General features: G+C 38.7%; 1 protein-coding gene across 1 annotated transcript in view; it reads left to right on the top strand.

The window, feature by feature from the left end:
- The window catches only part of UNC13C (unc-13 homolog C), a 523285-nt gene that overhangs the window by 471716 nt on the left and 32913 nt on the right, over positions 1-18656 (top strand). Inside the window, exon 29 of the mRNA XM_059700746.1 lies at positions 7246-7393. Within this exon, the coding sequence (XP_059556729.1) occupies positions 7246-7393 (148 nt within the window). The remainder of the gene's footprint in view (positions 1-7245; positions 7394-18656) is intronic.

Raw genomic sequence — 18656 nt, 5'->3', positions numbered from 1 at the left:
GTTGGACATCCCTATTGCAATCCAGAACCACTCGCTCCTAACTGCTCACTTCCCTGCTCACCCCTAACCACACACCTGCCTGCCTGCTCGCATCTAACCCCTCACCTGCCTGCCTGCTCACACTTACCACTTGGCTCACCACTCCTCAGTGCTGCTGTGGAAGTGGGAGAAGCCCTCACCACTGCCACTGTGCTCGCCAGCCATGAGGCCGGCTTCTGGCTGAGTGGCACTCCCGCTGTGGGAGAACACTGACCACCAGGGGACAGCTTCTGCATTGAGCATTTGCCCCCTGATGGTCAGTGTTCATCCTAGCAACCATCATTCCAGTCATTCCGTCATAACGGTCGCTTAGGCTTTTATATATATAGATAAGGGGTGCAAGAAGGAAAACATCATTTATGACTTTATAGCCTAACTGTAGTTTCCTTCTTCCGTGAAATCATCTAGATACTCAAAACAATTTCAATTTGCCCTGGCTGGGTTGCTCAGTGGGTTGAGCATCATCCATGCACAGAGAGGTCACTGGCTCAATTCCTGGTCAGGACACATGCCCAGGTTGCAGGCGCGATCCCCAGTGGGGGTCCTGCAGTAGGCAGCTCATTGATGTCTCTCTCTCATTGATGTTTCTCTCTCACCCTTCCTCTCTCTCTAAAATAAATAAAAACATATATTTTTTAAAATGATCTCAATTGTATGAAGTCAAGTCACATTCTTCTATACTACAATTTCCTAAATTACATTCTTGTGTCCCCCAACTGTTAACCAATGTACTGTGTAATACGTGTCCTATAGCCAAATCATTTTAAGAATAAGGTACAAGTAGTCCCCTCTTACCCACAGTTTTATTTTCCATTAGTTATCTGCAGTCAACCACAGTCCAAAAATATTAAATGAAAAATTCCAGATTTGAACAATGCATAAGTTTAGGGCACCATTCATAGTAGCATGATAATATCTTGACAATCTCGCATCATACTGGCCAGGATGTAAATCATCCCATTGTCCAGTGTCTCAATACTGTACACACCCCCTGCCCATTTAGTCACTTAATAGCCATCTTGGTTGCCCTAACCAGTTTTGCCCAGTGGATAGAGAATCGGCCTGCAGACTCAAGGGTCCCAGGTTCGATTCTGGTCAAGGGCATGTACCTTGGTTGTGGGCACATCCCCAGTAGGAGGTGTGCAGGAGGCAGCTGATCGATGTTTCTCTCTCATTGATGTTTCTAACTCTCTCTCTCTCTCCCTTCCTCTCTGTAAAAAAATCAATAAAATATATTTTTTAAAAAAATAGCCATCTTGGTTATTAGATCAACTGTCATGCATCATAGTGCTTGTGTCCAAGTAATCCTTATTTTACTTAATAATGCAACATAGCTCTTATTATACTGTATTATCATAACTATTCTGTTATTACTAATTATTGTTAATATTTTATGTGCCTAATTTATAAGTTAACTTTTATCACAGGCATTTATACATAGGAAAAAATAGTATATAGGGTTTGGTGCTATCCTGGTTTCAGGCATTCACATGGGTTCTTAGAATATATCCCCTGCAGATAATGGGGGACTACTGTGTGTTAATGGAAGGTTGAACATTTATTTACCACAGTGAGCCTCAGAGCATTTAGTATGTTAGTAAGCATTGTAAATCTTTAAGACTACAATGTCATCTCTTAACTTGAAGCTTATAGGCAGCACAAGTTTAGTGCAGAGAATAGAATAATAGTAGCAAGTAAGTATACCAAAGAAACATTATTCTGGGAGTATTTATCTTGTTCCCTGGCAGGCATATGCCATCAGTTTGGCCCAAATAAATTCTTATAAAAATTTTAAAAACACATTATTCTGCGAACTACATGTACCTCAATTCTTAAGTGTTTTTGGGACTCCTAGGGTTTCTCTTGGCTACCCAGGGGCATTGTCCTTTTTCTCTAGTCCACTCCAGTGACTTACCAAGGTGCTGCTGAAATTTAAAATGGCAGTGCAGATAAAATTATAAACATCACAGATGTCACCACTTTATAAACCTCTACTGACTCAATCCCCAATAGAATTGTTTGCCTCCCCATTATCTATATTTCAAATAATTTCTCTTATACCTGCAATGTGTTATTGAAGTCATTTTGGCCTTTTGGTTATATTTTCTATTAGATTATAATCCCCTTGAGAGCAACCTCTGGACTTCTTTAGCTTCGTATCTTTGATGACCAGCACAAGTTGTGGCTCATGGTATAGGATTAATAAATATTTATCCTATTTATTAATAACAGAGGGAGAAAGAACAGGCTTAGGATGGCAGATGCCATCAGGGTGAGCCACAAGCCCATGGCCCTATTCTCACAAATTAGACAGTAAAAATTATGGTCACCCTTAGGAATGCTATCATCCACACTACTTTACATACACTATGAAAGAACAGTTTTTTAAAGAGGGCATAATTGTTATACTCAGGGAATTATAAAACAAGCAAAAAATGTTATTTAACTCATCTATTATTGAGGGAGCCAGTAAGCTCTTACAAGTGGCTCAAAGGAGAATTTCAAGAACCACACATAAGGATAAGCAATAAGAAAAGCTGAAGGAAGTTTACCAATAGGGGCAACACAGATCTACCCACACAACAATAATCAGTTACACCCTACCAGAAATAACTAATTTGCATTTCTATGAACAAAGGTCATTTATATTATTACCCATTTTCTATAGCTTACAGAGTTTTAAATAGCTTAAAGGAAATGAAAAGCAGATAACCCAGATGGGTACACTATGGAGAACACCCACTAATCCTTTTTTCCTATTTCAAAATCTTTCACAATCTTTCCTAACAACTCTCATTAGTACTGAGAGATGACAAAATACCATTACAGCTGCTTCTTCTTATATGTCTTTTTATTATAATCTTCTAGTATTTATGCTGAGGTTTAATAAAACTGGAGCTTGTTTGAGAAACATTGAGAGGGAGAATGTGTTTCTTTTAGAATATCCTGCCTCTGCTTGGTTCAATTTACCCCACTGCTCTATACTGTGAGTTATTGCATTTGATGGCTCCACGGTTCGTTATGTAAACAGACCTCAAGAGAGCACCCCAACCCCATCATTCCTCTAGCAGAAATATCACAACCAAATCAAACCTTTCCCTTTAAAAAAATATATATATTTTTATTGATTTCAAAGAGAAAGAGAGAGGGATAGAGAGATAGAAACATCAATGATCAGAGAGAATCATTGATTGGCTGCCTCTTGCACGCCTCCTACAACCTGGGCATGTGCCCTTGACCAGAATCAAACCTGGGACCCTTCAGTCTCCAGGCTGATGCTCCATCCACTGAGCCAAACTGTCTAGAACAAACTTTCCCTTTCAATACATCTATTTAATATTCTCTCATCTCAAATAGCATATCATGTTTCATGAAGAAAGGAATGATTATATTTCTTTTATTCACCAAAGCACCTGAAACAATTCTGGATTCATAGACCTCAATAAATACTTATACTTGTGAAAAATATTTTAACATTTTTATAAGAAGATCAAAGTGTAAAACAACTTTAAATATTATATGCTTATTCTTTTTTTAAAAAAGAAAAGGGCCTTTTCTATTTTTCTATTGGAATTTTAAGTGGCCATAATTTTTCTCCTTGGGGAGGGTGTCTGTAATTGGAGCAATCTTTCTCTTTTCTTTTGTTCATCATGCATTTTTTAAATATATGTTCACTTTATATTTTCAGTGTTATTTTTTTAAATAAATCTTTATTGTTCAGATTATTACAGTTGTTCATCTTTTTCCCCCTATAGCTCCCCTCCACCAGGTTCCCAACCCACCCCATGCCTTTACCCCCCACAACTGTCCTCGTCCATAGGTGTAAGATTTTTGTGCAATCTCTTTCCACACCCCCCACACCCACTTCCCCTTGAGAATTGTCAGTCCACTCCCTTTCTACCCTGATTCTGTTATATTCACCAGTTTATTCTGTTCATCAGATTTTTATTCACTTGATTTTTAGATTCACTTGTTGATAGATAGTATTTGTTGTCACTTTGTTGTTCATAGTTATTATCTTTGACTTTTTCTTCTTCCTGTTCTTAAAGAATATCCTTCAGCATTTCATATAATACTGGTTTGGTGGTGATAAACTCCTTTAGCTTTTTATCTGTGAAGCTTTTTATCTGACCTTCAATTCTAAATGATAGCTTTGCTGGCTAGAGTAATCTTGGTTGTAGGTTCTTGCTATTCATCACTTTGAATATTTCTTGCCACTCCCTTCTGGCATGCATAGTCTCTGTTCAGAAATCAGCTGACAGTCATATGGGTACTCCCTTGTAAGTAACTAACTATTTTTCTCTTGCTGCTTTTAAGATTCTCTCTTTGTCTTTTGCCCTTGGCATTTTAATTATGATGAGTCTTGTTGTGGTCCTCTTTGGATTTCTCTTGTTTGGGGTTCTCTGCGCTTCCTGGACTTGTAAGTATATTTCTTTCACCAGGTAGGGGAAGTTTTCTGTCATTATTTCTTCAAATAGGTTTTCAATATCTTGCCCTCTCTCTTCTTCTGGCACTCCCATAATTTGGATGTTGGTAAGCTTGAAGTTATCCCAGAGGCTCCTTACACTATCTTCATATTTTTGGATTCTTTTTGCCTTTCTGTTTAGGTGTTTTTGCTTCTTTGTATTTCAAATATTTGACTTAATTCTTGGGATCCTCTAGTCTGCTGTTGGAACTCTGTATAATATTCTTTATTTCAGTCAGTGTATGCTTAATTTCTGATTGGTCCTTTTTCATATCCTTGAGGGTCTCACTAAATTTATTGGAGGTTTCTAGAAGATTCTTGAGTAACCTTATAACCGTGGTTTTGAATTCTATATCCAGTAGTTTGCTTTCCTCCATTTCTTTCATTTGTGACATCCTTTTTTGTCTCCACATTTTGGCTGCTTCCCTGTGTGATAGAGTGAGTGCCTTGTGTGCTAGGTGTCCTATAGGGCCAGTGGCTCAGCCTCCCCAATCACCTGAGGTAGACTCTTGGTGCACCCCTTTGTGAGCTGTGTTCATAGCCTTGTTGTAGTTAAGTCTTGATTGCTATTTTTATCACTGAGAGGAATTGACCTCCAGGCCAACTGGCTGTGAGGATTAGCTATGTCTACAATGGAAGAACTGCTGGGCTGGAGACACCCTTATGGGACAGGACTTGCTTCAGTGAGGCTTTGCTGCTCACTGAGTCTGCCCCTTGAGTGTGTTGCTTATGGATGTAAAGAGTTGTAATCTGGTATGGTCTCACATTGACCAATGGGTACACTGGCTCTTGGATCTCCAAGGAGGTGCAAAGTCAGCCACTCCCTGAGGCCACCCAGCAGGAGCTACAGAGAGATCTTCAGATTCCTCCTCTTTGTTTGGAGTTTGGAAATGTCTAGATGAGGCCCAGCTGTGAAGCAAGGCAGGCTGCTGCTGCTGCTGGGCCTTGGGCCTTCTTTTGGAAGCTTTGGAACTCTCTGACCCAGCTGCAGTTTGTTAGGTTTTAAGCTGTAAAAGGACAGGCCATTCATATGCAAAATCCGATGCACACAGCTTGGGTAGGGTTGTAAATTGGGTGGGGTGGGGTCTCAGGGAATCACCAGGGCAAAGCAAACAGCAATGGCTGCCAGTTGTCCCTATACCAGAGAGGTCCCCAGGTCTCTGTGTCTTGCAGCCCCATACAGGAACAATGATTACTGTGAGCACCTCTGAAATAAAGCCATTCTGGCCCGATGCCAGACAGTCCAGTTTCTCCCCATATGAATCTGTGTCCCCAGAGTCTCGCCCGGAACTGGAGTTCAGAGCAATCAGGAGCTTGTATCTCCTCCTGATTGAAAAAAACAACAGCGCACCCAGTTGCCAGACCATTTTGTGCACACCTCCGCATCTCCGCACCTCCACACCTCCTACCAGTCTCAATGCGCTTTTTTCTTTCCTTCAAGTTGTAGAACTTCCACTCAGCCAGCTTTCCCATGGTTCTGGATTATATCTGTTTTGTATTTTAGTTGTAGTTTTGATGTGATTGTGAGAGGCAGCAAGTACAGGTGTTTACCTATGCCACCATCTTGGTTGTCCTCTGGAGCAATCTTTCTTGGGATTATATCCCCAATTCCTACTTTCTCGGATCTATCCCCTGAATCTTCTCTACATTATATTGTTTAAAAGTGCACTCAGGAGCCTATAAATGCACAGAATTTTTTTTGCATCTCCCCTGGATTAGGGGAGAAAATTGAGATATTTATGAATGGAATAGAGGGATGACACACATTCATTTGAGAACATGTATCAAAATTATTTGTTGAGTTTTTTCAAAATATGTCATTTTGTGGGATCACAGACCATAGTGAGCCATGTTGCAATGAATGTGAAGTTTAGCATTGTTGGTACAGAGAGAGAAAGCAAACTATTTATCTAGCAATTACAGAATATTATAAATAGTATGCATTGTCATCTGTAAATCATTAGGGGGAAAAATTTATTTCTATTACATATCTCTGCATATTCTGCTTTCCAAAAAGATGTCATGCATAATACTTGCAGCAGGCAAATGCTAACATCCTTCGATGACCATATTAATAGTCAAAGAGCTTACAGCTTCTATATTATCTTGCCTAAACTATACTGTTTTTGAGTTTGTTGGATGGCATTACAAAAAACAAACAAACCCCTATTTGATTTTATCAGACATAAGGTATAAGGTTCAGGGGATGTTGATTTTCTAAGGTCCACTCTGACTCTTTAGATTGGCCTATATCTGCATCATTCAATGATTACAGGATGGAAAAGTTGGACTAGCAGGTATCTGGCCTTGAAAGACAAATTAGTGTCTGAAATTATGGGACTAAGTTACCTTCCTTGTGAAATTTTGCTAACCCTGGACATTTTTCTCATCTTCTGAAAACAGAAGCCAATAACCAACTCAATTATTACCTAAATGTGTAAGTCTATAGATTGCTGACCTCTGCATCTTCATGATCTCATATGCTCAAAGTTTTGAGTGAGAGGAAAAGTCTTAAGCCTCAAGGATCTGGAGTCCATGGTGTAGAGCATCATTTCAGAGATACTGAGGGAAACTGAACTAGATGGTGATGGCTTAGCAATGAGAATGTGGTAGCACTTTGTAACTACCTTACATTGGATGTTACTGTATCATTCCATTTGGGCTTTATTATTACAGCAATAAAACCTCTCCTCCAGTATTATTCCAAATGCCTTTGCTTACATTACTTATTTCCTTTTTAGCAATACTTTCATGCGGGAGGAAATGGCCTCAAAAAGAATTTCTTGGAGAAAAGCCCAGATCTTCAATCTCTGAGATATGCTCTCAGTCTTTATACCCAAACGACTGATGCCTTGATAAAGAAGTTCATAGACACTCAAACCTCACAGAGTAAGTAACACAGTGAGTGTGATAATAAAATGAACACCTAGGTAAAATTCAACATAAGAATTATTATAAACAGTATTAATAATTTTACTTTAATAAATTAAAACTTTAAGAATGGAGAATATGGTTAATATAAAATTACCAAATTTTTAGCATTCATAAGTTATAATCTTATGAATAATTTTAATATTAGTAGGGTATGATAAATACTAAAACTGTATTGAATGGTTGACTCTTCTTAACTAACTTCAAAAAATTTAGCAAAACCTAGATTTGAATATCCATAGCTGTGATAGTCTCTTCAGTTTAGTATAAAAGATTCAGTGTTTGTTGGTTTTGGCAACTTCCCAAAAGTGATAATTCCCCAAATCCTGATGTCAAATGTAAAATCTCCTCCTTTAGTGTTTCCAGAAGGGAAATCTAATCTTATCCTAATTTAATATGAGAAAAGTTTTCAACTTTTACTTTGAAATGGGCCAAGAGGTAAGTATTTTATTTAAAACTCAAATCTGTTTCACATGGCAAAGTTCCCACCTCATAAGCTTCTAGGATATTACTGTTAACCTTTATTTCAAGTTGCTTTGTGATTGATTATATTTTGGCAATTATGTGCATTTATGATCTGGCATTTCTGAGAGATTATTGAAAATGTCAGTATGAGTCAAAAAGACCCAAATGCAGACTCAAACTCTAGAACATAATAAATCACACCACATAAATCATAAATATAAATAAAAGGATATGGTTTTCATTCATGAGAGATCCTCAGAAAAGAAAGAATAGATTTTCTTTCCTGTGATGAAAATGCTCCAGAATTATTTTTTCCACAGATATTTAAATTTTCTAACTACATCAAAGATAATGCCAAGGTAAGTGCTATGTAGGTGTTTGGCCTGTCTTTAACACTTGGTGCTTTCTGGTAGTGTCCACTTAAATGCTCTTTTTTTTCTTCATATGATATGCAAACCTAGCCTACATCTTGGGATGGTTCCAGAAAGGAAGAATAAGCTGAGTTCATGAGAGCTTATCAAGAAATACAGAAATATTCAGAACATTACCCCTGAATCCATGATCTTTGAATTTTTTCTGAACTTTATAGATATCAATGCAATTCTAATATATCATACAAATAGTATTATAGCTTTATTCCCAGAGAATCTAAGAATATAAAAGTGTGCTTTGTTTTTATGGGTATGCATTTATAGTATATATACACATGCATACAGCCTATGTTTTAGCATAGAGTCACACCAAAAAAACTGCATATATATATCAATTTTGATATATGGAATTTGGCACATGTATTTATTTTTATACTATGTATTGTATGGCAACATTAAAAATGGATGGTGGCAGATAAGAGTATCTGCAATCCCAGTAACCACCCAATTAACATAACTTTATTTCAGACTTGGTCTCCCTTTTTCTTTTTTACTCTACTTTTTTGGCTTTACCTTGTATGTCTTTCAGTGCGGAGGGGCATAGTTAAAATTTGCAAGACATAGATATGAAACAGCTTTGCATTTTCTCCAATAGTTACCTTCAGTCATTCTCTGTGGAAACATATCCCTATCAACCTCATCATCCCTAAACTGGCGTGATCAGGCCCAAGGACCTGAAGGGTAAAGGGAGCTTGACGTACTCTTTGCTCCCCTTCTCTGCCCTCTTCTAGATCCCTTTCTGCTACAGCAGTTGGGGGGCAGACACGGAAGGAAAGGAGGAAAATGTCTTCAGAGTTCTCTGTATGGTTGCATCCAAATGCTGGCTTTCTGAGGGGCCCAGTGTTACGGGCCATTGTACATGTCCAGCTCCTTGATGAGTGTAACTTGTTCCAGCTCCCTTCAGAGACTCCTCAGTGATGCCTCCTGCAGCACATGCCATAGCTTCTTGCTCCTTTGATATTTGCTCCTAGTGGCCAGCCCTCTGGAATGGGGCTCCAGCAAGAGGCTGAAGCCCAGCTTCCTCCTTTGGAGTTCACTTGAGCCAGAGGGAACGCAAACATTCTTTCGACATCTTTGGTGATAATGAAGGATTCTCCACTGTCACCTGCCATCTCTTTATGGTTCTCTTTTACACCTGCTCAAATAGAGGTTTATATTTCCAAATTGAGGGAGGTTGGAGAGAGGAATCCTACTGTGTAATATAACATAGCCATTGTTCAATCAGAAACAGAGGTTAATGGTAGGATCAATTATCCCCGTCATACACCTGATATCCTGGTGGCATGAAGAGTCCAAAATGACCAAATGAAGTCTGTTTCCAGTGTAAATATTGTTGCAGTTATCTAAACATTTATCCTAATATTTATTATATTGAATTTTTGTTCATCAAAATCTCATATTTTGTTAATTCAGTTTAGAAAGATCACATTGGTGTTATGATAACTTTCAAATACACCATTTGAAGTGGAAGCTAGCACTGCATACTGCAAACCCTGCCACTTTCTGTCTGAGGAGCCACAGGAGCATGCTCAGTGCCACGAGTTAAAGCACCAGGAAGCAGCCCACAACCAGGGAAAGATAGGAAATGGGCAATTTAAAAAAACAAAAATATAAAATCCAGCTTCCTCAGTTGGGTCAATTCTAACTTGTATTTTGCACAGACTCAAGTTCCCCTATAGTACAGAGCTCCATTCTCCCTCTGAAGGCTGGCTTGATACCATATTGCTTTTTCCTTTTCTCACCTCTTCAGTCCCCCATTAGTGTTTCTTGGGATTCCTTCCCAGGTAGACCATTTACCTTGAGTGCTTGTCTCAGAGTCTGCTTCTGGGGGAACAGAAATCCAAGGTCACACAGCTAGAAAGCAGGGAGTCAGATTCAAACTGAGCTAGCCTAGACCTCTAGATTCAGTGCTCTTAACCATTCTGTGTTCATCTTCTTGATAATAAGTGTGAAGGCCAAATACTCTGAATGACATTACTTGGACTTTCCCCACCCCCACCCCCCATGACTTTTCAAGCCAACAATAAAGAACTGAATGAAATTCTATCTATAAATAAGTACATTTTCATTTACCTCATGATCAGTAAAACAAAGTAATTTTTATTCCCTTAATGTCTAATTCATATTCTACAAGGAAATACTTGTCTTAAATTATTCAAGTGTTATTTAATAGATCTACATGTTATATGAAAGGACTTGGGATCCATCTATACTAATAAAAGGGTAATATGCTAATTTGACCATATAGACCGGATGTCTTCCAGATGTCATTCTGGACATCCTTCCTGACAAAGCCAGGGCCCTGGCAGCACCACTCGGGGTCCTGGGTGCTTGTGGCTGGCCCAGGTGAAGGAGGCCTGGGTCCCAGCTTCCTGGATCTCAGGTGCCTGTGGCCGACCCAGGTCCTGGGTGCCTGCAGCTGGCCAGAGAGAGGGAAGCCCAGGTCCCGGTTGCCTACAGCCAGCTGGAGGAGTGAGGCCTGGGTCCCAGGTGTAGGGGCTGAGGCAGAGGCAGTTAGGGACATCAGGCAGGCAGGCAGAGTGGTTAGGGGCTATTAGGCAGACAAGCAGAGATGGTTAGGGACAATCAGGCAGGTAGACAAGCAGTTAGGGGCGATCAGGCAGGCAGGCAGGTGAGCAGTTAGGATCCAGCGGTCCCAGATTGAGAGAGGGATGTCCAACTGCCAGTTTCAGTTCATTTGAGGGCTTAAGCTTCTACATCCAGCAGTCGGACACCCCCTGAGGGATCCCAGATTTCAAGAGGGTGCAGGCGGGGCTGAGGGACCCCCTCCTTCCTGTACACAAATTTCATGCACTGGGCCTCTAGTTAGAAATATAAATGTGCTTTTTGAAACATTCATATTTTACTTTTTTTTCTCATAAAATCTTCCCTTATTTCATTTTCTTCCTTGTCTACTTTTTGTTAAAATTTTCTTTCTCATTTTTTTCTCTGTTATGTTTTTTCCTTGTATGTCTGTGTTAGGAAATTAACGATAAGATTAAAATTTTAAAAACCAATTCCTATTAAAATTTGTATATTCAAATTGGATGGTCTATTTTTCTTTAAAAGTATTTTTATTTGAATTCATCTTTTTTTAAATGGGTTTATAAGTATAGAAAAACCTGATGATCTTGTTTGTATTTTTTCTTCCTCTCCTTTTATTTTTTTTAGCTCCTTTTCACTTTTACCTTGCTTTTTGCTTTCTTCTCTTTTTACATAGGTTTCTATGTCATCTTTTTCTAGTAGTTAAAAAAAGGAAGTCATTAAAAAAACTACAAGGAATTGAGTCCCATTAGAAATTTATGAGACAAATGAGATCTATCAATATGGAAAACACACTGTCTTCTCTCCTCTTTCTAGTCCAAATATTGAAAAATAAATCCAAAATGGATGTAGAAGCTTAAGTCCTCAAATGAACTGATAGTTCAGTTTATAAGAGTAGCATGTTTATTATTTTAGAAAAGCACTGCAGCAATAAAACACCATCTGCATTCTTTAACAAGTACTTACTGAGCATCACCTCTGAACAAAGTCCCATAAATTGAGGTATATATTCAAAGGTGAACATCCTATCTAATAAAGAGGGTATATGCTAATTGACCCTCCCACCATCGCAAAGATAGAGGTGCCCACAGCCAATAAGGAGAAAATATGCTAATTGACTTCCCCTCCCTCAAAGATGGCAGCACCACAGTGAATAAGGAGGGAATATGCTAATTGACTGCCACACCCTCAAAGATGGTGGTACCAACAGCCCCAAGATGGTGGTACCAGCAGCGCCCAGTCCCCTCAGCCCCACCTTGCCATGAGCCTGCCTCCGGAGTCCCCCATTCCCCTCGGTCCCCCAGCTGCCCAGGGCCGCCTGAGGCTCAGGTAACCAGGGCTGGCTGAGGCTTGCGCTGCCAGCAGTGGCAGCAGCAGAGGTGTGATGGGGCGTTGCCTTTCCCTGATCACCGGGTCGCCTCCTGCCCCTGAGGGCTCCCGGACTGTGAGAGGGGGCAGGCCAAGCTGAGGGTCCCCCCTCCAGTGTATGAATTTTCATGCACCGGGCCTCTAGTGAAGTTATATGCACAAGTTGCTCTAAATCAGTGGTTCTCAAGCAGGGTTATTTTGTTCACCCAGGGGCTTTGGGTAATATCATAAGAGCTTTTTGGTTGTCACATCTGGGAGTGGAAGTTGTGTCACTGTTTTCTCTCAGGTGAAGACCAGGGAAGCTGCTAAACATTGTACAGTGTATAGGACAGCTCCCTACGACAAAAATGCATGTGGCTCCAAATGGCAATAGTGCTGAGGTTGGGACATCCTGCTATAAAACTAGACTAGCAAGTGAGAAGTGATATAACATGTTAGAAGAGGGGAAAATTTGACCTGAGAAGAAAGAGAACTCAGAGGTCAGTGGGTTACCTGGGTCATGAGGAAGTAGAAAGAGAAAGATGTTCTGAATGAAGAAACTGCAGGAAAGTATATGCTTGCATTATTCATTTTAAAGTTCCTATATGTCAAACATATCCACAATATATTTTTATTAAGACAAAAACGTTTATGTTGCTTTTAGAATAAAACTCACCATATCACCACCTATTTTTGACAAAGATATATAGTTAAAAATGCCTTAGGTTTCCCTATGCCATTAACATATACAGAAATACTATAGGTAAGCTTTGTATAACATGAGTAGGAATTATTTTAATATTAATAATAATTATCACATATTATTGCTCTTAAAGTTGACCCAATAGTTTAAATTGGGTAGTTAGCTTGAAAAGTTGTTTCTCAAGAATGTGTTACTTACAGTTTTAGAAGCTGTTACAAAACTCATTTCTTGCATCTTGATTATAATATTCATCATAAAAAAAGTCTTCTAACATTTATTTCATTATACCAAGGGCTTCTTGAATATTTCATGCTATAGTAGACAGTGAAAATGTATAAAACAAAAACACGTTAAGTAAAGTTTTTCCCAGTGGATAACACAATTTGGAATGAGGCTCAGAATGATTAATCGCTAAGCTATCCGTGTCATATTGTTTCCTTAGTTGAGCTTTTATTACAGCTTGAGGATTCCAAGCCTCAAAAACTTTACACACAAAAGGGGTATTTTATATCTAAGTTACAACTGGCTCACAACTTTAAAAAATTTTATATTTAACAACTAAAAAATTAAAGTATATGAGATTAATTTTTTAATTCTATGATCTATCCTCTTTTTAACTTTTTGTAACAACTTTGAGTCCCTGCTTATTTAAAGTTTTTTAAAATTTAAATCATATCCTTTTGATCATTTTAATAACTCATTTTCTGCTAAAGTGAAGTATAATATAGTTTAATTTGAAATGGAAATGAGAGAGCTACAGATTCACATTTTGGAATCTATTAATATGCTTCAATACACGAATTATATATACAAAGTATTAATTATTCTAATTATGTTCCTTAAACTATAGAAAATATGTCCACAGTAGAAAAGAAACTCTTTTCAGAAGTGGTTCACTGTGGTCTCTTCTTACCAGAAATGTAGGAGAACTTATCATTAATAATATTTAGTTGGTAGAAGAACTGGCATCAAAATAAAGAAATGAGCTTTGGAGCCAAAGTCTACAGCTGAAACTTCAGCTGGATGCCACCTGTGGAAGAAAAGGCTCAGGAATGTCTTCAGCTTACGCGGAGAAATAATAGTGAAGTCCACTTGGCCACCTTCAGTTTAATACTGATTTGAAAGCATTGTTTGAAGTAGTTTCTCACTTTATCTGATAAGCCTTTCAGAGATAACCAGAGATCCAGAATCCCATCCAGCAACTCTCCACGCCTGTCGTATCCCTGGGATGATAGAATACAACTAGCTAGCATTGCCTTCCAAGACCAGAGGTTAGCACATCTCGGAGGCACAAGTGGGAAAGTGGAGGAGAACTCATGAGGTTTGGCTCTTTCAGTGTCGCAGTCAGTCTGCTGACGTTCAAAGCCTGATGAGGCTCTTCAGGGAAGCCCCAAGGCTGTGCACAAATATCTTTAATCGGAGCATTTGTTTGATATGTGATAGGGTTCTGCGTACACCGAATACTTTCCCAAAGTAAAAATGGCAAATATTAGGTAAGGTTACGTAATGCTCAGCAACACTGTGATCCAGGCATGCTGTCTACCACTTTGCTATTCTTCAAAATAATCCTGGGAGGCCAGTAACGTATCCATATTTCTCAAGGTAAGAAACTGAGGCACAAATAGATTGAGAGATGTGCTAGAGCTATGTAGTTAAGTGGCAGAGACAGTGCCCTTCCCACAATCTCACTTATTTTAATCAACAAAGAACTAAGAATGTAAAAGTATAACTTTCTACGGCCCATATTTTCTTCTCCTTTGTTCTGAATAATTGGTTTTACTCCACTTTTCATTTTACTGTGACTAGCCCTTCTGTTCAGGAGATCATCTTTTAAGTTAATACTTTTTTTTCTATGTCTGCAACAAACTCTATCCCCCAAATTATTTCCTTTTAATTGAATTAGTTGGGGTGACATGGGTTAATAAAATCATATAGGTTTCAGGTATGCAATTCTGTATATTTCTATTGTGTGTTTACCACCCCAAATCAAATCTCCTCCCATCACTGTTTATCCCCTCTTTACTCTCTTCTACCTCCCCTATCCCCCTTTCCCTCTGACTGTTGTCTGTGTTTATGAGGGGTTTTTTTCTTTACTTAATCCCTTCACCTTTTTCACCCATCGCCAACTCCCCTCCCCTCTGTTCTCTATATCTATGAGTCTGTTTCTATTTTGTTTGTTAGTTTATATTGTTCATTAGTGTCCACATATAAGTGAAATTATATGATATTTGTCTTTCTCTGACTGGCTTTATTTCACATAACATAATACTCTCAGGTTTATCCATGCTATTGCAAAAGGTAAGATTTCCTTCTTTTTTATGGCTAAGTAATATTCCATTGTGCAAAGGTACCACAGCCTTTTTATCTTCTCAGTCACTGATGGACACTTGGGCTGCATCCAAATTTTGGCTACTGTAATAACTCTGCAATGAACATAGGGGTGCATATATTATTTCTAATTAGTGTTTTGGTTTCTTTGGATATTTTCCCAGAAGTGGGATTTCTGGGTCATTGGGCAGTTCCATTTTTCATTTTCTGAGGTAACTCCATACTGCTTTCCACAGTGGCTGCACCAATCTGCATTCCCACCAGCAGGGCACGAGGGTTCCCTTTTCTCCACATTCTCGCCAACAGGTGTTGCTTGTTGATTTATTGATGATAGTCAATCTTACATGTGTGAGGTGATATCTCATTGTGGTTTTAACTTGCATTTCTCTGATGAGTAGTGATGTTGAGCATATTTTCATATGTCTACTGGCCATCTGTATGTCCTCTCTGGAGAAGTGTCTATTCTGGTCCTATTCCCCAACTTCTCTCTTCTTCCTTTGCTTCCCAGTTTCTTCTTATTGTGGCCTCAGTTATTGGGCATGCTCAGTAGTCAGGGTGCCTTTTGAATATTAATGAAGTATTTAAGTTTTAGGAATGCAAGTGCATTGTAAGAAAATGCATCCTACTTTTAGAAAACCCTTTCTAATATAACCTTTCATTCTTCTAGAGCCTAATGTGTTTGGGTATAGGACATTGCTGCTTTAGTTTTCCCTCCCTATCCCATTCTTCTCCATGCTTGTTCCCTACCAGCAAAAGGATCATTTTGTAACACCCCCTCCCCCACCCCAACACATTGAGTCATACAGGATTGCTAGTTTGTATGTCTCTCTTCTCCCAATGTTAAGCCCTACAAGGACAGACACCTTACTCATCTTTGAAATCTAAGTGCTTAGTACAATGCTAGATATGAAGAAGGTACTTAGTAAATTTTAGAATAAATGCTAGAATAGTAAATGCAGAAAATTAAAAATTGTGATTTGATGTAATCATCATATTTGAATTGATACAATTACAAACCTTTCCACAAACCTTTATTGAAAGGTTTACTTACTGCCTATGCTATACACTATAGAGCACCCAAAATGTGTACGTGTAGGAGAGAGAGAGAGAGAGAGAGAGAGAGAGAGAGAGAGAGAGAGAGAGAGAGAGAGAGACACCCCTTAGGGAGAAAACTTACCGTTTTCTCACTGATTCTGTTCAGCCACTTTCACACAAGGAAGAAAATTTTAAGTGCCACTGGATAAATACAAAGGGGTATATAAACTTAGATAGGGAGAATAAAATTACTCTTTTAAAATTATTGAAATCATGGGTTTATAGTCAATCTGAAGCATGAAACTCAATGGGAATTAGGAAAAAATAATGTATGTCACTGTGTTCAGTGTAGACCACTGACAGATTCCATATGCCTTTTCATTGGAGTAATTTTGAGGAACATTTACCATGTGCTAACCTTTGTGCTAGATGCTGGGTAAACTACAATGAATGGCTATGCTGAATACCTTCCATTTTCCCCTATAGTACACCTTGCTGGGTTGTATGGATTACAGCTATGGGCTCTCTTACTTACTGTTTCCCATTCAGGTTCAGCCAGTAGGGAGATCCTCCAAAGCTCTGTGGGAGGAAGGAGTGAGTTCAGGTATTCATTCTCTAGGCTCCCTCTGATTTATTCAAGCTGGCTGTGTGCTTTGACTCTAACTCTCAAAGTTACCTTCCCTAGAAAACTGTCTCCTTCTAGACCCCAGTGGCACTTCCACTCCTTAGGTTTTGTGGACAGAGAGTGTCAGATACACTATTCCTTGTATTTTCCTAAACCTGCATAAATAGTCTCTCTCTTAACCCTTCCTCAAATTACCCTTATTTCAGTTTCAATCTATTTGTTATTGATATCCTGACTGACACAAAGGCTAATGTTCATGGCTCTGTTCTGTTTTGCATCCATGACTCTTTCATTTTGGTCATCAAAGATTAACATGTTAAAATAATCAAGTCAGAATAACTCTCTTTGGGGTGAGGGAAAACACTGTATTTTGATGGCCAAGCTGTCCAGAATGAACAAAAGGGTATGGTAGCTTTTCACTTAGAGAGATATTTCCATTATACTCTGGTCATGTCATCAAATACCAGATCTCACTTTCTCATGATGCAGTTTTTCTTGCCCAGCATCTCATTTTCTCTGGAAACCTGATAAGTTGAGACAACTGGGAGTCACTGGTGACATCATTTGCAGAATTTAAGAGTCTTCACAGCACAGAATAAGCAGGTGTTTGCTGTATCTCATGCAATGGGGAAATTGTCACTCTTAGTGCACTAATCTCAGTATGTGTCTAGGTCAGAACAGGTGTACTTTTATTGTTTATTTTTAGCTTTTTCCATGAATAGTTGAAAGGTTAATTTTTTTATAACATTACCCATATCAAATCAACGTGCGCGCGCGCGCGCGTGTGTGTGTGTGTGTGTGTGTGTGTGTGTGTGTGTGTTGCATCTTTTCATTTCTCAGTTGTTTGAGAACCAGGTTTCATTCCAAGCCCATGCAGAATTATCAGTGGTATTAGAACCCTGTTTTCTGACTTACGCTGTTCTTGGCTACTTGCCACTCAAAGGCTAACATTGTTTCAAATAATTCTGAAAATAATGTATATAACTTTCTAAAATTTAACAAAACCAAACCATTAAAATTTAAATCAAAACAAGGAAAACACTTTACATTGGCATTCCATTCCAAGGTCTAACCAACACCCACTCACACTTGCAGCTTGCGAGTTTATAGGCTTCTTCACATACCTTTTTCTCACAAATACCTGAGTCTCAGAACAACCCTGCAAAGTCATTCAAAGGTCTTTGGATTATTGGTCTGATATTGCACTCTGCTTCGCGGTGCTTTTTTGAGATGATCATTTCACCCAAAAGCAATAGATGTCATTGAAGTGATTTCAGCAAGGGTGCAGTGTGGGAAAAGTCTGAAGGGAGGCAAGACAGAAGTGGGCAGACAAATTAGAGGTTGGGCTGGTGGGAAGAGTGATGGAGAAATTGGGCAGATTCAAAATGTAGCAGAATAGATAAGCACTAGTGAAATAAACCTTGTTAAATTAATCAACATTTAGGATACTAAATTTCTTTTAGATTCCAAAATAAAGCAATACTTACTTCTGTGTGCTAACATTATGGTGGTTTTTTTCTGCCTGCTCATAATTTTCTGCACTTTCCAATTATTCAGAATGTCCAGGTATTTCTTTTTTAATCATAATTTTCATTTAAAAAGAAATATGAATAACACATTTTGCTATGCAAAGTAAATTAGTTTAATTGAACACAAAGGTATAACTAAGTTAAATGTTGTAGATTTTGAAGCCTTTCCAGGCCTTGGATTTAAATCTGTGGGCTTTTAATAAACAGCCCAATT

This window comes from Myotis daubentonii, chromosome 1 (genome assembly GCF_963259705.1).
Source record: "Myotis daubentonii chromosome 1, mMyoDau2.1, whole genome shotgun sequence".
Lineage (NCBI taxonomy): Eukaryota > Metazoa > Chordata > Mammalia > Chiroptera > Vespertilionidae > Myotis > Myotis daubentonii.
Note: the sequence above shows the minus strand (reverse complement) of the source record. Positions and strands in the feature narration are given on the sequence as shown.